At 37.6% G+C, this 22,526-nt stretch overlaps 1 protein-coding gene across 1 annotated transcript; it reads left to right on the plus strand.

The window, feature by feature from the left end:
- The first annotated feature begins 18,769 nt into the window (after nt 1-18,769).
- On the plus strand, nt 18,770-19,405 carry LOC147603218 (sesquiterpene phosphatase astI-like). The gene has a single exon (XM_086796709.1). It carries the CDS (start codon nt 18,770-18,772, stop codon nt 19,403-19,405), a length of 636 nt encoding a protein of 211 aa, XP_086652835.1.
- The last annotated feature ends 3,121 nt before the right edge of the window (nt 19,406-22,526 follow it).

Here is a 22,526-nt window from a genome sequence, read left to right on the forward strand (position 1 = left end):
CTCACCATCCTTTCTACACAAAGCCCCTTCACACTTCAAACAGCTTCTTTGGTTGTCTTATGAAGCTCTACATCAACAACAGTTACTTGTGTATGGTGGTTTTCCACACATAAGAGAGTGTTGGCCCAAATGGTTGAGTTTTCTGGCATGATTCCCTGCTTTGGTACCCTACTTACTACTTGCCAATGCCAATGCCAACAAGAGTTCTGACACTTCACCTAATGCCAAGCCTGATGGTAAACCCAAGGAATCCAATAAAGTGCTACACGCTTTCCTCAATCTGCACAGTTCCATGAACTTCTAAAGGGACAAGCTTACAGGCTTTCAAAGATTTATGTGTTGCCTCAATTTTCTCAACTAATACAAGCTGGCCCTCACTTTGATGCAAAGTGACCTAACAATAGCCTTAGATCTTATGTTATGTACTTATTCAAGAATTCCAATCTTTTGATATGTTTTGGTATTCGTGCTAACTCCTCTTTGGATCAATAAATCTTGCTTCTAGATTGCAATAGTCTTTGAATTCTTGTTCTTCAAGAAATTTGGATCAAGTTCATCAATCTTTGTAATCTAATTTCTTTTTGCCTAAAACTTGAACAAAGATTCACAACTTTTGCAAGGTTTAAGAAAATTGATAGCAAAAGATTGACTTTCTAATGTTTACACAAATGCTTGATAAAGATTTACAAATATCTTTCTATTCTAAATTTATATTCTACAATCTAGCAATCTACACACATTTTGTGATCAAATCTCCACAATAAACCTGCAATTTGCACTTCAAGAACTGTAATTGTAACAAATGTGCACCACAATTCTTCCAAGAACTATCAATTGTAACAAATGTGCACCACAATTCTTCCAAGAACTATCAATTTTCTAGGGTTCTATGTAGAAATTAGGGTTTTTGAGTGACAAGATTAGGGCTTAATAAAAGATTAAGATTAAGAAACCTCTAATCAAGAAGATAATCAAGAGATTATGGTTTTTGTAAACTATGATTAATAGATATCTAAGATTGAGTAGCACTAATCATAGCCTAAATATCCAAGAATCAAAGCAAACTTCTCATACAAATGTAAGAAAGGGAAAAAAGGTAGAGAGAAGGTTGAACTCAATTAGCCTAGAGTTTACACAGGCTTGCACTCATAGTGGAGTACACACACAACATCCTTAATGCTTGGAGAATGCACACATTGCTAGCTCAAGGGAGTAGAAACCATAGCCAATTATAAGTTTCAATCTCCAAGAAAAGGTTCATTAGTCAAATGTCATAAAAGGTAAAATGGTTCTCCAATAAGTGACTTATATAGTCACTTACTCCTAGTAGGGAGACTGTTCCACATTGGGCCCATGTCCTATGCCCAAGTTCCATGTGCCTAGGCCCCCATACACATGTGTATGTGCACACTAGTCCTAGCACATTTTACTTCATAGAACAAACATCCATGTGTATTCATGTTTTTTCCTCTAACAAAATCTCAAATCATCATGTTATCTTTATACATGTATATATAGGTCTAATCTTTCTGAAATTTGTACATATATATTTTTTAAGCACGTTCAGTGTAAATCCTTTTATACATATATATTTTTCTAAAATTTGTACATATATAATTTTTGAAGCATGTTCAATGTAAATCCTTAATCTAATATTAGGATAGTCTTTTGTATTTTTTATTTTGTTCAAATGAAAATTCTTGATATGTTTTGAACCTAAGATTTATTGTTGAATTTTGTCCATAATTTTTGCATTCATATCTTTAAATATTTTTTTATGAATTTTAATATTCAATGAAATCTATAATTTCTATAGTTGTTCCATAAAATTAGTGTTCAAATAAGTGTAATCAATTTTAATGTTGAATCATACGAGCTTTGTCTAAGGTTATTTCCAACCTTAGACATTAAGGTCTCAACATAAAGGTTATTTGTAAGGTGTATTAATGGGTTGTTGCTTGTAGAAGTTAATTAATACACTCTTAAAGTCTTAGACTAATCTCAATACAAAAGTTATTTGCAAGGTGCATTAATGGGTTCCTACTTGCAAAAATTAAATAATACTCTTAAAATCTTGTTAATTGCATATAAAATCAAGCTCCCATGGACTAATATTAAAATATTTTCTAGAAATATTTCATTTATCCATGATCTAGGTGTATCCAGTGTCTAGCTTGTTGAATGCTTGCTTTTGAGAGAGAGACGAGTGGCCCAGACCCGTGTCAATTATTGAATGGTCTAAATTGTTGTTCACATGTGTTAGTCTCTATGACACATGCACATGCACATAGGACATGGGTCTAGCCCACTCTTAAAAGGGGAAATGTATGAATATAATTATTTTTCCATTTTCATCACATCATGTTATATAAACACAATTGTCATATAAACATCATGTTATTTTCATCACATCATGTTATATAAAAAAAATTGTTTTTCTCTTTTCATCACACCAAACTCTCTCTATCATCAAGCTTTGTTTATGTCGTAGTATGTATATATGTCAAATCCACATGTACACTTAACCTTCCACGATGAACCTAAAGGTTTCTTTTTCTCCTATGGTACATCAACGTATTTGAAAACCTTGAAAAAAATAAACAAAGAAACAAAATACTATTTTCCTCCACCGATTAGTCTCGACCTACTCTTGGAGGTGCCGAGCCTTTATACACACACACACACACACACACACACACACACACACATACATATACATACATGCAGACAAATATACGCACACATGCACATACATTCTTTTTATATTTTTAATATAATAAATATAAATGTACATATTTATGATATGTTTATAATATAAATTTATATTTACTATAAACATGTTTGCGAGTATAATAGGTAATTGACCTAGACTACCTAGAAAGTTTCCCTTCCAAATATTGAAAATGTATATCTTTTTTGCGTATTGGACACAAATTTACAATTCGATTCTCACAAAAGACTAAAATTTTCTTAATTTTTAAATAACTTAAAGTAAATCAAAGAACTATCTTCAAAATAAATCAATTTGTTTGTACTTGAATCATCTTTAAAAAAACCATGTTTATACAATGCTTTATTTTTTGATTATTACACAAATAGAAGCTTCTAAAAGAAACCAAAGTTTGTAACATTTAAAATACTTGAACATACAAGGCAAGCTAGAAAAATAATTTATTAATTTATTTGAAGAAAAAAATCAACCGAAACTTGAATTTTGAACTCTCTTTTTTTTTGGGCTTATCCAATTGTTATCGTAATCGCTTATGTCCCAATAACCTACATAGAAAGGCTAGATATGATTAGCATTAGTTGCACTTTCTATTTATAAGTGTAATGCTACACATACCACCTTTCCATATATAGGTGACACGGGAGTTTGTGTGTGAGGTGTTTATTCAATTTTGATGTTGAACATCTGAATTTTTTCAATTTGGATGTTGGAGATCCAAATTTTATCAATTGGGATATTCAACATCCAAGCTGGGGTAATGTAGTAGTAATGTTTAGTTGTTGAGAACATCCAAACTTGGTCTTACAAGAGATTTCTCATCTAACGAAAGATTTCTTGTCTCATCACTTGGGATTTGAGATTCGGGACCAAGCCTCAAGGATCTGTATCCTCTAGCAAACTGCTACATGGTGAATCACGAGAGATGTATTTATGATCTCGACACTCCACAAAAAGGCGGTACAATTTCAAGAGATGTGTAATGGTGATGCACAAGACATAAAGGAAGGCACTTTAGTAGGTAGCTACTCTAGCACATGGAGATGCTTTACGCCATTCATTTTAGATTTCTTGAGTTATATGTATCCATGCAGATGAAGAATCTTAGAAAACAATTTCTTTAACTGTGCATTGGTTGTTTAGAACAACACAAAAATTCATTTGAAGGGAAGTATAACCCAGAAATGGTAAGCAAGGCTCATGGCAAGGAAAAATGAAAGAGAAACAAAAACAATCCAAGCACTAGTCTATTGTACTTATAGATGTGGATAAAGCTGGTTACTTTATGGAAGTCTACAATATCAATTCTCAAGCAAAAAATTATTGCTTTGAATGTTGGGGAGTATGCAAACACTTCATCACCAAATGTGCCACGGACACGCCAAAACGAAGTAGTGGAGTTCTTTATCCAGGAGTTCACTTAGAGGAGGGAAATGTATTTGTGGATAGTGAGGAGGAGTATGCATCATCAACTTCCTCAAGGGATGAGACTGCCACTAGTTATAGTGGAGGACTCAGTAGTAGCAAAGAATAAGCAGTGTGGGATCTGCACTATTCCGAATATGGTTTTTAATTGACATTCCAATCGTTCATGTAAGATTCTAAATCTTGGCATGAATTTGTACTTTTATTCGAGAAGTTGTCTACTTTTTCAAGTAACATTTTGTCAAAAAAATCTCAAAATTTTAAGTTTATTTGTCATTTCGTATCATGTCAAATTTGTACACAGTGCCCAAAATTTTGTCATTTTTTGGACATGCTTTACTCATGAGTACAATGTTTTCAAAGAAGGCCTTCAAAAAGGTATTTTTTGGAAGGAATCTTTAAAAGTTGCAAAATGTTTCTTTTTTGAGGTAACATTACCTATTTTACTTGCAAATACGTTCATATAAATATATGTATATTTATATAATAAACATATATATTAATTCTCTCTCTCTCTCTCTCTCTAGACCATAGATGTATATATACGCATCATATTGTTTATAATTAATATATATATATATATATATATATTCATATTGATATATAAAATCTTGAATATCTTGATTTTATCCATAACATCTATATATTATAACACCCCTCTCTCTTTCATTAGATTTATTGTAATTTAAACGCATTATGCTTCTTCTATGAAAAATATATATATTTATTACATAATATATAAATATATATATTTATTATATAATAACTATATAAACATATTTATATTTATTATATAATACATACACACACACACACACACACACATATATATATATAAAAACTTATTATAAATCCACTATAAAAAAACTCTACTATATATTATATACATAATTATTATATAAATGTATATTTTAGTACATAACACATAGTATTATATTAAATTTTTATTGATATACCTAATAAACGTATGTTATCATATTAAATTTTCACTTTTTATATAATTTATATTTATCTACATAATAAATATATAAGTTTATATTTACTATACATTTATTATATTAAATATGTTTATTTATTTTATAGTAATAAAATACATATTATATAAAAACATCATTAAGATTCACAAATATCTGAATGTCATCTTCATCTTCTACATTACCACCTGGAAGATCATCCTCTTCCTCTTCATCCATTTCCATGTTATCACTTCCAAGCTGCTCATCCTGAGTCTCCTGCGAATCAAAAGGATCACTGTCATGTCTTCTTTTAAACATCTTAATCCTTTTGCCTGCTACCCTACAGGATTCTTTATCTATGTTCCGTCAAGCTCACATAGAGTATACGTGGCATTCCCATGCACATCCTTGACCATATAAGGGCCAAACCACCTTTTTGCAAACTTCCTTTGCACGGTGAACTGGTTGTCAAGACTACTATCATACATTAAGACCCAGTCACCTTGTTCAATAGGTTTTGGTCGGAGTCTATGTCTTTTTATCAAATCTCTCTTTATTTTTCAACCTCGCATCCTTGAGATGAGCTTTAGCAAGCTCTACATCTTCACGCCTCCTCTCGAGCTGCCTTATACACAATGCAAGGAGGTCCTCCCTGTTCAATCCTTCCATCCAGGGTAATACATTCCAAGTAGGGACTACTTCTTCAATTGGCATTATTGGCTTTTGACCATACATTAGTTCTGTAGGCATGTATCCTATCACACTGAGCTCTGAGTTGTACGATCAGCCCATAAAGCATATGGTAGTAGCCACTCTTGCATACTTCCTCTACATGCCTTAGCCAAAGCTTTAATGATTGGAGGATGCCCTCCCTCGCTTTTATCATTTCCCTCAGGATTGTAAGCACACGTTAGGGCCAGTTTGATGCCAATTTTGGAGAAGAATTCCCTTGCTTCTTCAGCATCCCTGTCAGCTGTTATTCTCCCAACACATCCATACCGGCAAATCACATCTTCCAAGAGAAATTTACATACTATTTCTGTGCTCTTTGTTCTAAGAGCACGCCCTTCCACCTGGTTTGTTAGGTCTTCTCTTGTTGCAAGTGCTACATACTGCATCTGCCAAATTCCCAAAGGCATTGTGACCAGATCCACTACCCATTTGTAATGCATGGCAGGTGGGTAGGTAGGGTGCAACCCATCACAGTGTCGTACATTTGAGTACATTTGACATATCACGCATGTCTCCACATACTGGGCTACATCTTTGTAGATTCCTTTCCACCAGTATCTTTTCTTTATTTTAGCAAATGTGGCCCATACACTTCGATGCCCAGCCCATAGGTTCTCGTGGAACTCTTCATGAGCTTCCCTTGAGTCTCTTTATCACATATGACTCTTTGTGGCATAGCATTCCTCAACTTAGGATGCTTCCACAGGTACCCATCCTTTAGAAAATATCCATATGCCTTTCTACAAATCCTCTTGAATTTTGAGTCAGACCAATTCTCCTGTCTTGTCAAGATACTCAAATATTGGCCAATAAGCAGCCAATCTCCATCATACATTTCCTCAGTAAAAGACTCAAGAGCATTTGACAGGCAAGCATGGTCCCCTTTTGCATGTGCAGTGGTATAAAACTTCTTGTCTACATCATTAGTGTCACTGATCATATCTTCATCATCTTCATACCTTGCTCTTGAAAGCATATCTGCTACTACTGGATTATCTTTCCGTGCAATATGCTCAAATTCGGGATTCAGAGACTTAATGTAGGCAATCCACCTAAGCATGGCAATGTCAGGCAATCCACCTAAGAAGTAGTAAGCAGTCAGTCTCTACAAGCATATGCCCCAATTAAGTATTCTTTTTCACATTTTAGGGTAGTGTACTCCCCACAACTCTTTTTTTATCTGCGGATAATTTCGCTGGCCAATGCTTAGTACCTTTGCTCCAAATTTGATTACATACCTATGATCATCTTCATCATCTTGCCCTACTTCCCATCCTATCCCAGTAGGACTAGTATCAACTGTTACAATCACACGCCTACCACACTCATAATCTACCGTCCTTGGAGTAGGTGATGATTGGAGTAGCCGTTTCAACTTTTGCATGGCTTTTACATGTGCAACACTCCATAAAAATCTCTGATTTTTCCTCAAAAGTTGGTAGAGAGGATCTGCTACATGCACATAATGTGGGATCCATATGATATAAAAGACACATGCACCAAGAAATCTCCTCACCTCTGAAACATTAATGCATGTCTCTTTCATTCTCTATATCACATCTATCTTGGATGGACAAGGTCGGCGCCCATTAGTACTACAAAGATGCCCCACGATTAGTACTTCATCAACCCCAAACACTGATTTCAATCCAGACAAAGTAAGATTCACCTCTTCAAGCCTGGAGAGAATTCTATCACAATCTTTTATATGGTCTGCCACAAACTTGCGGCACCCCCTCGAATCTAGTTCCCCATCTTTTTGTTTTTCATCACATCCTTTTATTTGCACATCGTCCAGAAAAGGCATAGTTATTTGTGGTATGAAGTCTCGTAAGACTTTATTCATACCGTTCATCATATGCGCCACCGAGTTGGTGGCTCCTTGAGGTAAGACGCACATCCTTACCAAACCCAAAGGAGTTTTCATTGTGGTCAAGTCCCTGCTTTGTATATCCAGCTGGAACTGATCATATCCCGAATATAGGTCACCCATAGAGTATACAGCTTTCCTTGCAAACGCTTCTACAAACTTGTCCACAATCGGTCCTGTTCCCACATTCCTAATTGTGACCTTGTTTACAGGTTGCATATCTTGAATGAAGCGCAATGCTCCATTTTTCTTAGGCATGGTAAACCATCTGTTGGAGTATGGAGCGCATGAAGGCTCCAAAATTTCCATCGTGATCTTTTCTTTAGGTAATTCCCCTAGCTTTGGCAAGAGAGCTTTTGGTACTGGAATTCGTCGCAAGTTCCAAGGCACATGCGGGACAGTGAAGATCACCATTGGCGCTATTATGCTTGGATCAACACAACCTATCTCATGCGGCTGAAAAGCAAAGGCCTTCCCATGTTTTACAAGCATCTCCTCAAAACATTCCTTTTCAACTGGTAACAGAAAATCCTTGTTGCCAATCTTCAGCTCTTTTAAGGTTCCTGTGTAAACTTATGCCCAATTTTCTTTAGATCTCTGAGATTTGGTTGCATAGAAGCTTCATCCATCTTCTCCTTGCTTTCTGGTGGTAAACTTATGCCCAATTTTCTTTGGATCTCTGAGGTTTGGTTGCATAGAAGCTTCATCCATCTTCTCCTTGCTTTCTGGTGGTAGGGGTAGGGCAACAGGTTTCACCTTCTTTGCAACCATTTTATACTTCGTATCAACTCGAGCATCTGTCTCACAATACATGTTTTTACATTCCATTCCCTCAAATTCCCGGATTACATTATACATTCCCACAGACGGTACTTTTACCATCTCATTCCCACCTTGCAAGCATGAACTTTCCATGGCAGAAAGCTCACCCATTGTATCCACAAATGACACCTCATCAAGCACACCTGAAATAAACTCATCCTTCTCCAAAAGACCACACTGTTCAAGACTTTTTTGTACATTCTGTCTATATCGACTCATACCACGCTTCAAATCCTTACTTTTTACAAAGACTATTGACCCACAGCTAGAGAATCCCTGAAAGTTTACTGAGAAATTATTTACAGTGTTTGAGTCCTGCGAGAACTCACTGCCCTTCGTACCATTGCAATCCCGCTTTACAATGGCACCTGGCTAAAATCCCTCATCTCCCTGTAGTTCATGAACTCCCTCTTTATCTTTGGGAGTGGCTGTTCTCGAAGAGTCACGATTCCTTTCATGATTGATGCAAACTGTCAGGAACTGAATAGCTTTCTTGCCATCTTTGCTCCTTATTCTTGTATATGCCGAGCCATCATCCAAGACTTTTGTCTCCATCCTCACAGCCGTAATATAGGGTTGCCCAAGGATAAGGGGATACGATGACATCTCTTGAACGAAGAAATTCTGGTCGTCTTTCACATCCCCTATAGTCACCCTCACATTTGGATAGGCTGCATAGAGCTCCCCAGACGAGTTATTAGCCGCCCTAATCATCCACCCATGATCTACATCCATTGGCCACTTACTTTTATTGTAGAGGTTTTTGGCCATTAGGTTTATCTCTGACCCATGGTCAATCAAAGCAACATACGGCTCTTCCAAATCCCCTATCTTGACAAGGGTTTCAGTTGTGGCCCTTGCCCAATGGCTCCTGGAGTAATGGCTTTCTGCAAGGACTTCCTTCTCATCATCTTCATTCATGAACCTCACTTGTCGTGTTGAAATTCAAAGGCGTGATGGCGATTTTATGATTTTTCTCAGAAAAAATGGTGCCAGCAAATCAACGCCTCTCCTAGCTACGTTCGTAGGTGGTTTGAGCCTCTGAGGTGCCATGCCTAGGTGCTAGGGTGTTGGCAAGAGGGTGTGCGAATTTTGTAGGCAATGGAGCTGTGTGGAGGGAGAGATCTAAGCTCCACCAATAAGCTCCACCAAGTGTGGATACTGCATAAAGTGAAAAATGGCTTATAAGGCTATTAGCATCTTAAAACAACAGTTGAATGCTAAGCTAGGCTCTGATACCAAGTTGAATTTGTAGCAATGTGATGGGCTATGGTGGATCAGATGCAAGAGTCAACGGATTAGCAAGTAATTAGAAAGTGATTAAAGCAAGATTAGTGTATATAATTAGTATAATAGCATAATGTAGGCATGGATAATCAAAAACCAGCTCATTCTTATTAGGCCAATGCCTCAATTTATAGCTTTTATATCCACAAGGTGCCAATCACCCACTCCCACTGATTTCTCCTTGACTTGTGTCACCTCTCCTACATCTAGGGGCACCTTTTCCTAGAGCCTTTCCACACCCCTATATTCATTCATGCTACCCTTGGTTCTCTCATCCAGTAGATTCTGCTCACCTTTTCACTGCTACTCACTCAATTATGGACTCCCTTTTACAATCTCTAGCTAAGGGCGTGTTCCCGCACACACCCATTCACTTGCATATTTCAAAAAGAAACTCATACAATGTGCAAATGACTAGATGGTGACAACTAATTGTAAGCCCCAATGCATCTAGGCTTGTGGAAAAGAACCGTTCCTTTTAAAAAGTTTAAAAATGTGACACTCTCCTATATATATATATATATTATATATGTATATATATATATATATACATACATATATATATGTATGTATATATATATATATATATGTATATATATGTATGTATATATATATATATGTATGTATATATATATATAAATATATATATACATACATATATATACATATATATATATATGTATGTATATATATATATATATATATACATATATACATATATGTATGTATATATATATATGTATATATATATGTATATATGTATATATATATATATATGTATATATGTATATATATATATCTATATATCTATATATCTATATATATGTATATATGTATATATATATATATATGTGTGTGTGTGTGTGTGTGTGTATATATATATATATGAGACTCATTCAATGAGAAAATGACTCATTTAAAAAAATTCCCTTTCTCCATTATGTGAAGGGCTCTCCTCCTCTTGCCAAGTGGGGCTCTCCTTTACTCTAATAACAACATGGTAGGTTACAATTAAGTGATACATAGATGGAGAAGGTTGGCATTTAGTTACTTTTTTAGAAAATTGAGTTAAAATGTGGAAATTTTACTTGAAAATGTCAAATTAAATCAATAAGTTAGTAAAACAAGTTGAGACTTCTTAAGAACAAAAACTGAGTTGCTAGAGTTTAAATGTTTTCTTTCCTTTTATTTTGAAATCATCAAACCATAGGAATAGCATCTAGTCAAATAAAAAATGTCGGACTCATTGGCTAGCTTATTTTCTTAAGATTGAGATTTTTTGCATTTTTGCATCTTCGAAGAGGTATCTAGTCCAAAAATTGAAAAGTTATTTTGCCTATAAAGTTGGGCAATTTTGCATATCAGAAAAGGTAGGTGTGTCAAGAAACAACAATATTTAAAATTCTGATTTTTTCCTTGAAATGTAGTGATTTAAACTACCTTTCAATTCACATGTCATTTTTATGAGATAATTTTTAATATTTGAAAGTCACAAATATAGGCTATAATATGTAATAGCATTGGGTTTTGGGGATTTAATGGGCATTGAATTCAACAATTATCATTTTTAAATTTTAAGACACATGTGACCTAGAGGAGCTACTCTTAATTAAGTTGTTTAGTTATTGTTTATTCTAGAGGAGAATGCTAATTTCACTACAATAAAGTGAATGAATAGAAAGAACATTTTGCAATCGAATGGGTTGGCTTTTAGAGAGATATGAGAGAGGGAAGAGAAACAATGGTTTTTGGCACATCTTTTTGGATAGTTCATGGCTAGTTTGTGATTATTCTTGCTACCCAATCAATTACCATATCCATAAACATAACAAGACTATAAACTTATCCTAAACCCATCTTTCTTTAGGCAAGAATTATTTTAAATGCTCACTCATCTAGTTCTTCTTTCTTGACATTGCTTCTCCTCCTCTAATCTTCCATCCCTCTTTGATATCAAGAATGTGATTGCCCTTCCTATTCTTCCTTTAACAAGTTTTATTCACTAACCATGTATGTCATTTTTGAATTATTCCTAGTTTCTTCTCCTTCAACTGAAAGAGTGTTCTTATTCTTTCCTTCTCATTTATTTTTCATATCATCCTCTTTCTAACTTTCTTTTCCTTTGATTATTGTATTTTCAAGGGCTCGTCCAAGAGTTGGAGCCATTTATTACTAGCCCAACCATCAAATTAATTAGTTAGATTTTAATCCTCTCTTTTTTAAATATTTTTTATTTCATTACATTTGTGCAAGATTGGGTTTGTTTCTTTGTGAATAGTGCATATACTATGCTCTTAGGTTTACAAGCTCTATGCATGCTTATTTGTGAAGCTTCATTAAGGTTTACGCTTTGTAACTACATGTTTTGCCATAGCTTTATGCATACATGAGTGAATAAATATTTATGAATCATTCATTTCATAAAGAAATGGGGTATACATAAGCATCTCATAAGACTTATGTAGTGTGTAATTCATTATGTATTTGATATTAATGGAGTAGAATATGTATAAGCATTATTCATAATGCCATTTTATATGCTTATGCATAAGACATATACATATGTATTATGCTCTATGCTTTACCATGATGCATGATGCTAATACCTAAACCAATTTTGGAATGCATAGGTTGTTTGCATTACGATTGTGCATTAGGCTTATGCAATGAACATGTCTTTTACATGAGAGTAATACAATGGATAAGGCATACATGTGGATTATGTTTTCTACACAAACATGTGCATTACATTAGCTTGATATATAATGCTTACACATAGCCTTATGCCTAAGGCATAGACATGGATTTAATTTTCTACACAAACATGTGCATTATCTTGATACATAATGCTTACACATAGCCTAATGTATTATGTAATAATCTTATTCATAAAGCTTAAAAATTAAGCTTAATCACAAGTCTTAATGTTTATACTTAAGCTAGTGATCAAATGATATAAGAGATACGTAACGGGCTTTGGGATTGCAAGAAAGTCATGATATCATGATGAGCTTGTTGTACTTTTTAAGGTATTCCTTTAGCTGTCGTTTTACTTCTTGTGCTTTCTTAAAACTAAGCCAATAAGGAGGCTTACTTACTGGCTTGAGCTAGGTATTACTTCAATTGGATGCTCAACATTGCGGATAGGAGGTAATCCTTCCGGTAATTCATTTGGAAACACATCTTTAAATTGTTGTTACAATTTCTTTAAAGATTCATTAATTTTTTTATTGTTAACATGCTTGGATTGAAAGGAAGTCATGTAAACACTATGCTCATTATCTTGTACAAGGCGATTGAGTTACATGGAGCATATAAAAGGTGAGGAGGGTACACCTTGCAAGTGCACTTTCTTACCATCTACTTTAAACTCAAAATAATTATCCAAATAACTTCTAGACAAAGATGGACCAATGTTATATAACCACTCATGACCTAGAATCACATCTGCTCAAGTGATCAATATGCATAACTTGAAAATCCAAATGTATCTCAACTACTGTATCCTAGACATCTTTATCATATCCGCGAAACCACATATTTATGATCACTTAGACTTTGCGAAAACTTTAATTTCTTTACTAAAGTATAGTTCAAGAAATTGTGTGTGGCGCTATCATCAATCATAACTCGTACCTTGTGACCATGCATTCAAACCAAATGTGGGCACCCACATCAATGACCTGACACAACATGCATGAGTAGAATCAACATGATAAACTTGAACCTATTTAAACTTATTAGAAGTATCTAGAGGGAGTACTTGAATAGTGTGCACTTGCTTTTCCTTTCTTTGATCACACTGGTTCTTCTTATTTTCTTTTAGCTTAGGACACTGTAGTTTGCTATGACCCTTTTCCATGTAGTGAGAACATAAATTTTCCTTTTTAGCTCTTTCAAAATCTTCATGCTTCAAAAAATTTTGTGGACCTTTAGACTTCTTAGATTGCTCATTCTTTTTGGTAAGGCCCCTTTCTTTTATTTTGACCTTGATTGTTAACCCTCGAACACACTAGAGGCCTGTTTTGTGCATTCTGCGCACGCTTTTTCTTTCCAACAATGTCATCAAAAATCTGAGCAAACTTAAATGCTTCTTCTAAAGTTTTCCAATCTAATCGTGAATAAATCCACGAGTTTTCTGAAAGTCATCCATTCCTTTCAACTTGAGAATGATTTCTCGATAATTAGAGATATACTGAGTCAATGTGAGATTTCTCATCTCACAATTGTCCCATGCTTCCAAATTACGATCCATCTCATTCTGTGGAAGAAATTTTTTCATGAATGCACTCTCAAATTCATCCCATGTAGTAGGCGGATTTTCGGACTCCAAGCTCATCCACCACTTGTATGCTTTACCTCCTAGAGTTAAGCTCGCTTCAAGCATGCGTATCTCCTTTGGAGTGTGACACAATCGATGCAAATCCTACCACTTTTGTAAAAAACTATTACGTTCCTTCTTCTTTCCATTAAAAGTCAAAGGTTTCGTATCTTTTAAAATAGGACCAACATCTCTGGAGTGAGATGTACTCACATTCACGTTGCCCCCTTCGGCGGGAGTCACTAGCATCCCTCCCACTAAAGCACTTACAGTGATAAAAGCTTGAATGTTATCATTTATCTCTTGAATAAAGAGGATTATCTTATTGTACTTGGACTCAATGTCCAAAGTATGAGACTCTAGAGCCTTAAACTATTTAGTGTTCACCAGATTATCATCAAGAAGATCATCATCAGTCATCGTGACATCACGATCGGCCACTTCCTTTTCCATGTCTGACAAACAACTGGGATCTCCACTTAAAGACTCATTAGGGTTATTAGATTCCATTTAAACCCTCTCACTGTGATGCTACAAAATAAACACAAGCACCAACCTCAAGTCCAAGCTCTAGGAAAACAACTGGATTGTTAGCTCAAAGTGAAATCACCGATGTGCGGTATGAAAAGCTGAGAGTTGTCGGCGAAACATCTCTTGATCATCGGCGAAACATCTCTTGATCATCGTAAAAAGGCTCAAAATTCCACTTAAGTAAGTCACGGTGGGACAATCTCTAACCTTTATAAGGTATAAACCTTTGAATCCTTTGATTTTCTTTTTCGCAAATTTTTTTTTTCTTGAATTTTCGTGAAGCTCTAGTGCTCTCTACAACGGGGCATTTGTTCGAATCCGGCAACTTGGCCAAGTCACAAGTGTAGCTGGCCGGCTGCGCTTCTGTGCTTCAGCTTTGTTGCGGACAAGGCTAGGCACTGTTTTGAAATATAACATACACTAGACAATAGCCACACCAAAAAGCTCGTGGCTATTGTGTCGACAATGGTGCGACACTGCTGGTCGACAACTCCAATAAAAGCGAAGGCACACGAGAAAATAGTGGTTGCCTCTCTTACGCATAGGCTACCATATGCAAGATTTTATTGTCTCTTGGCGACGACTGTATAATTTTCAGGTGTCGACTGGACGGCTGGTTCAAATGCAAAATTGGTCGGCATATCCATAGCGTGTAACACTCATAAGATGAAATCATGAGGCGCTACTGACCATCCTACTCTAATACCAATATAAAGGTAGCCTCAGCTGCACTACTCTCTTGTCCAATGCAAGGGTGCTGAGAGCTCCTGGTTCTCCTCCCAAGCCCAGCCAAAATTAACTCTGGAAGGACTCCACACTTTTATTAGCTAGTCAGCTCTTCACATGTGCATGGCCCCTCTCACTAGTGTCTGGTCACTCTTGAGTCCATCCCTGGTCGTTTTAGCTCCCCTAAACCGTGCTCGTGCCTTGCCCGGACAGTCGAGCTATCTAGGCTCTTGATAATCCCGTTGTCATGACATAGACTTACAGATTTTTTTTCAAAATCAATTAAAAAACCCCTTTTGTAAATGTATTTCTATAAATTTACCTTAAATTTTGAATTATAAAACCCTTCATTTGAACTCACGTGCTATGATTACATATAAATTTTTAGGTGAACCCCCTGAGTATTGGCTCTAATTATTTCATTCTACTTGCCCAGTTTGTTGTTATTGTCACAATTCTAATTGTTGCTCATTCATGGTGCAGTAATGCACTTTGTAGTAGAAAATATATCCATGAAAATAGTAATGAAATTTGAATATTTCCATTTTGCAAATCCTTCATTCCATTGTGGCCACAAAGGCTACTATTCATTCATGATCTTAGAGTGTTTGTAACTTGCATAGAGTGTAATTCAATACTCTTCAAAATTCCTATTGCTAGCTAATCCATGTGTTTTGAAAAAACCAAGCTACTCATTGTGGTGTTAGTAGAGAAAAAGGCACTTTTGGGCTTTTAGAGACTTTTATAAACAAATTCTTGCTCTCTAATGATAAAGTTTCAAACAAAATCATTCTTGTGATCTATACTTAGTAGTTGAAAAAATGTATGAGAACAAAAGTGTATTTTTTAGAGTCTTGATTGAGAGTATAGCTTTCTTAAAGAATTTTTAATCAACTCACAAATAATTCTTCTATATGTATGTGATTCATTTGACATATGGATACGATGTTAATTGAGTAAAAGCTAACAATTATTTGAGTCCCTAAAGTTAGGCATGCTGAAAACTATTTAGGTCACTTTTTTGACTTTCTTTGTATTTTTGAGAAGTATCAATTTTGAAAATGAGCTAAGCTTCATTCAAAAAGACCCCCCAAATTTGTTTTAAACTAATTGGGCACAATGGAGTAATTGCATGACTTTTGGACATCAAGTTATGAGAAAATAAAATAAATCTAGACTGAGCTAATTTTGTGGCTAAAGCGAAGTGTTTTTATGGCTCAATAATAAGACTATGTTAATCAAGGTAAAGACAAGGGTGGCCAATGTCCTCCTCAGCTTCTTCCATAACCAGAAAAGTCATTAAAGAGAAGCTACTCCACAGAAGTTTTGAGGGGTCTATTAGTAGAGCAAGGGTTTATGAGGATCTCCATAGTGGTTATTACAAGCGATGAGGAAGTAGATGCAATGAAGTTTGGGGCCATCAAGAGGAGGACATAGTGGGTGATGACTAAGTGTGACTGGTAGTAGTGGGCGAGGTGGAAACTATGGAGGAGGTTACCAACAATGTGCCATCTAGGGGCTAGGGATAGGGGACCACTATCCTCATTAGATGCTTGCATAAGAGAAGTCATCAAAGAGAAGCTACTCCACATAAGCTTTGAGGGGTCTATTAGTAGAGAAAGGGTTACAAAAGTGATAGGGAAGTAGATACAATGAAGTTTGGGGATCGCAAGTGGATGACATAGTGGATGATGTCGAAGTGTGAAGGGTAGCAGTGGGTGAGGTGGAAACTATGTAGGAGGTTACCTACAATGGTCCATCTGTGGGGGTTAGGGATAGGGGTTTAAGAGGTTGCATTGCCCATGGAGGGTTGCATGCATAAGCCCATGCAAAGAGGGATACAGTGAAGCCAATGCAAATCAATACTCAAATAAGCAATAAGACATTAAAAGAAGAGCTCTCATGAAGCTTCATTGCTTAAATCAAACAAAGCTTGACATGATAAGGGGCACGATTTAAAGCTAAGAGAAGCCTTTCTAAATTGTTAGTCAAGTGAATGTCATGGGAACCCGTATCTATCTACTCAATGATAATAATTGCTACACAATATTGGAAAGAGAGCACAAAATGTAAGGGCTTTTACACATTAAAGCCGCTCAAACATGGGTGCTAATGTGGCCAAATGTAATACTCAGCGCCTGCGCCCAATCTCATTCCATTACTTATGTTGAGTTGGCAAGTAATAGACACCGATATGGATATGCTCAAGGACAAATAACGAGAGGAAACATCTAATTAAATATTGTTGGACAGGTACGAAACCTTGTATTTGGGTCTCCACATGTGTGTCCCAACTATCGAATACGCCCTCAAGTGTGGTGAGGCAATAGTAGAAGAAGGGAGAACCTTCCAAACAAGTGTACTCCCAACGTTCGTGTGGTGAGGCGGCAGTAAGGTTCGAGGCGCAGCATGTTCCAGACAAAAGTACTGCCATTGACCTTCTAAGGTGATTTTTTCTTCCCTATGGGTTTTCTCAAGTTTTGGTGGCCCTTCCCTGTTCTGCATAGGTTAATTAATTCATGTGTGGAGAAAACACTTGAGTGGACCTATTTTGCATGTATTGGGTATACATGGGCATTGTAACTCTTGTGGTAGCATGGCTAGGTACTAATACAAGGTAGAGAGGCTTGCAAGATGTCAAGGTTTTAGGATACGTTGATGAGAGAAATCGTAATGGGTGTCTCTAGTAATGTCCTTTTAGTCTAAGATGCTACCGGAGAAAAGGTTGGTGCTTCACATTTCCTTGTGTCTTCTTTCAAATATCATATAGGTCGTGAATCTTTATGACTATCTCTTTGATCATTTTTAATGGGCAAGGGATCACTCTATTGAGGACACGACCATCATGATAAGGGATCTTTATGTTGCCACATGGGCTATAATCATATATTCCTAATTACAATTTTATGTATGATAGACACCCATATGAATACAGGAAGGGGCAAATAACGAGAGGAAACATTTAATTAAATATTATTAGTAAAATAGTTGAACAGGTATGAAACAATGTATTTGGGTCTCAACATGTGTGTCCCAACTATAGAATATGCCCCAAGTTCCAACATCATGTAATATATGTATATATATATATATAATTCTAACTTATTCTAATGCAAGCCGCTTTGGAGAGGTTCCATAGGTTTCAAATATATATATATATATATATATATATATATAATATGGCTTTGCGTGCCCTAAAGGTACAAGTAACGCCTCTCCAGCTCATTGTCATTATCATCCTCTCTGTATCTAAAATGGCTTTGGTTATATATTAGTAAATTCCAGCTCCAGGAGTACTCGACTCTGTTCACATCCCTCGTTCTAAGACACACACAGAGAGAGAGAGAGAGAGAGAGCGAGAGGGGGGGGGGATGGCACAGGCAGAGGTAGCTTCCCAAAGTCTGTCTCAACCCTACAAGAACATCGTGTTTGACCTGGGCGGAGTGCTATTCAGCTGGACAGACTCGGATTTGGGCGCCATGGAGCCTGCTACCTTCAGGACCATTCTCCAGTCCGACCTCACGCATTCCTACGAGACTGCCCGCATCTCCAAGGAAGAATATCACCGCCAGCTCGCCGATAGCTTTTCCGTGCTCTTGGCACACGTCGATCTGGCCTTCGCCCGCGCGGCTGAGAGTTTAGCCCCCGTTCCAGAGATGCTGCGCTTTCTACGGCAGGTGAAGGAGGAAGCGACACATCTGCGCCTCTTTTGTATGTCTAACATCGCCATGGAGCACTGGCAGCGCTTGCAGGAGGCGTTCTCTGAACTCTGGCCGCTCTTCGATGGATCATTCCCGTCGTGGGCCTGGCGTTCGCGAAAGCCCGAGCTTGAGTTTTTCCGACGGGTGATGTTGGAGGCCAACATCCTCCCAGAAGAGACCATTTTCGTTGACGATACTGCCGTCAACGTAGCTGCAGCCAATTCTGTAGGCTTCAGAGGTATCCTCCACATCTCTCCCGAGGAGACGTTGGAGCAGCTTGCTGCTCTCATTTCACGCCACTCCTAGTAGATGGTCTTTATAAGTTACATCGCTTTTCTTCTTCTTACGCGTTAAAACTTACGGCCTTTGCGCACGTCTGGCTCTCCCAAACTCTGTAATTCGTCCATCGATAGAAAATTAATAAATTTACTTATGTTTGCTTTTTTTTTAAACGAAAGGATACTTTGATATTAATAAATTTTTATTATAAAAAAGTTGAAGATGTTGCATGTATTAACGAGGCTAGATTCTCACGAGTTGCAACTTGGCGCTATCTAACAACTCAGAGTCGAAAGGACCAGTTAACACCTTTAGTTCTACTACAAAAGCTTCCACCTTCCACTCAAGACGCTGCATATGCGGGCATCGACAGAATACTAGTAGCTGATCTCTGGCTGTCCGAAGTTGCTGCAACACGGTATATCTAATCCACGACCATATACACGCTAGGGCGGGGCTGAGGAGCTTCGTGTCACCCAGCATATATTTTTCCAATGTAGACTCACCCCTATATTCACTCATGCTACCCTTGATTCTCTCATCCACTAGATTCATCTCACCTTGTCATTGCTACCCACTCAATTATGTTAACCTATGGCGGACATTGAGACGTATTACTTTTTACGTCGTATAATTATTTTACGTTTTTTGAGTCATGGGCTGGGCTTGTCGACACCACACCTCGAATTTCATCAGGATAAGGGTTAGGATCGACCGGCCATGTGTGGGCACCCATGTGTGAACGGCCAGGTCACATATAAAAGTCAAATATAACCTAAAACCTCTCATTCTGTAAGTGTTGAATACAAGGAGTGCTCTTGCTTCATCTTCTCCAGCGTATGTGTGTGTGAGGGAGAGACGGAGAGAGAGAGAGTGTGTGTGTGTGTAGCGATCGAGCATTGCATGGCGGCACGATTGCGGCGAGGCGGCACAGCAGCGATGGCGGCTCCTTCTTCATCGTGGCACGAGAATCCTTCACAACAGCGGTCTGAGCGGTGACTGACACACCATTGCTTCCTGTTTTGAGCTTGCTGGTTTCCTGGTTGTGTGCTTGCTATTCATGGCTCGCACACGGTGCTTGGCAAGTCCCTAGCTCCGACACGTGCAACAAAAGCGTACATTTTTGGTGCTGCTCTGCCGGGGAATTGTCCTGCAGAGCAAGCTCCAGATGTAGCTCGGGCTGCTGTTTGAAGTTAATTTTATCCTACAGGAAAGGCAAAGAGAGGCGTGTTTGTGTGTTTGCTGCTGTTCTGCAGTCTTTTTCTATTCTGTTGTCTTCATTTTCTGCACATTTTAGTTTTGTGTTTTAGCTGTTAGAGCAGTAAGTTAGTAAGTAAGCTAGGACTATTTCTCTCTAGAAACATTTTCTAAGAAAAAAAAAGATAATTAAAAAAACAAATAAAAAATTAAAAAATTAAATCAACCCACGCGGCCCGCGTGGAAAAAAAATTTTCATCGAAAAAAAAATTGAAAAAGAAAAAACCCCCAATCGACCCCGACCTGGATCTCGGTCTTTTGATATATATATATAGGAGAGTGAGCCTCCATAACTTTCTCTCAAGTGAAAGCTTAAGGGGAGTGAAGCTCTCTATATAGTCTACCCCCCAAGGAGTGGAGTGGGCATGTGGGACAAAGCCTTCACCTTTCCCCCCACAGGCACAAATAGAGTGTTCTGAGGGCCATAGGAGCTTCGGATAGGTGAACACTGTGCTATAAAGCACGCTAGGATCCCTTAAACGATACGCTCGTCTTGAGCTATCACAGGCCTTAGTCCAGTTTCAACCATAAGTAAGGGGATAAAAACGGGTTGAAAACGAGATAAAAACCAGTAAAAACGGGGTGCGAAACACTTGAGAAACCACTTGTGTGGGCTTCAAGGGTAGTTACCAACACCTCTAGGATACCCATGTCACATGCATCTACACTCTGGTCGGGTGCTAGAGTCTGAGCAACAAGAAAGCGTTTTAGTTTATGCAGGCTCACACCATCCCTCCACGTTAGCATCTTGGCCTTCAGTTGGAACCCAAGGAAGTGCAACCCAAGATCCACGAATAGTGGCTAGTGACTCGTCCTCTGACTCTGAAGTCATGGGAAGGGAATCCTACCCACCAAAACTCTGAGGAAGCAAGCCAAAACATGCCAGTTTGGGCACACCACAACTCGGATCTAGCATGTTTAGTCGTCTAATAGAGACTTTTAGTAGAGCTACGCGCTCTGAACCTGTGACAAGTGAAGTAAATGAAGGAGGTGGGGAAGTAGATTCGCCATTCACATCTCATGTAGACCCTGCCCTCCCAAAGAGTGTCCATGTGGATATTCTACCCACTTCATTTAATAACATAGGCCCTACTACTGAGCTACCACCTTCTGACGCTCTTCCTAAGGTAGAGGCCCCTAGAAGTTAAACCACAAGAAGTAACATTGCGTCCACTTTGAGAGAACCTTTTGGCACGCCAAGTTTGGATGGGATATTTCTCAATGAAAATTGGGAATATGACCTACACATGGAGACTCTGACTGACCTATACATGGGTTACACATACCATGTAGGTTGGTTAGATGTCATACGATCTACATCTAGTGCTACCAATCTAGATGAGCAACAACATATGATATGTGAAGTTATCCATAGAATCATCCAATTTGAGAGGCAGAATAGGGGAGTGAAGTTATCCATAGAATCATCCAATTTGAGAGAGAGAGGCAGAATAGGGGAGTGAACCTAGTTTCAACTGGCCCTATGAGATTTTTGGATACGGGCAAGGCTAAACAACCAACTTTGTTGCAATTGGAGACTCCCTTGGTGAGTCCCGTGGATCCTTCATATGTTGTTTCGCCTGGAGTCTCAATGCAGGTTGAGCCCACGAGCAGTAATTTTAGCTTTCCAACTTTGGCTTAACTTTCCATTAGGGAATCCACAATGCCTACTCCGATGATGAGCATGACGGAAATCGCACCCGTTTTACCACTGTAGTTAGTACACTACCGCTACCTAATGGTACAATATCTACAGCAGTGCGTACCAGTGCATATCGACCATATGTACCTATCGCTACTCATTCTCATGTAGCTCCTATGCCTCCTGTTATGCCAATGGCATATGCTCCACGAAGGCCTTATCAGAACCCTTATCCAAGAGGAGCTATGC

The sequence above is a fragment of the Cibotium barometz genome, chromosome 64 (genome assembly GCF_041138505.1).
Source record: "Cibotium barometz isolate CiBa-2024 chromosome 64, ASM4113850v1, whole genome shotgun sequence".
Lineage (NCBI taxonomy): Eukaryota > Viridiplantae > Streptophyta > Polypodiopsida > Cyatheales > Cibotiaceae > Cibotium > Cibotium barometz.

What these genes read in the sequence shown, in the direction of transcription:
- LOC147603218 (XM_086796709.1), top strand. Translation starts at nt 18,770, where the DNA reads ATGGCACAGGCAGAGGTAGCTTCCCAAAGTCTGTCTCAACCCTACAAG.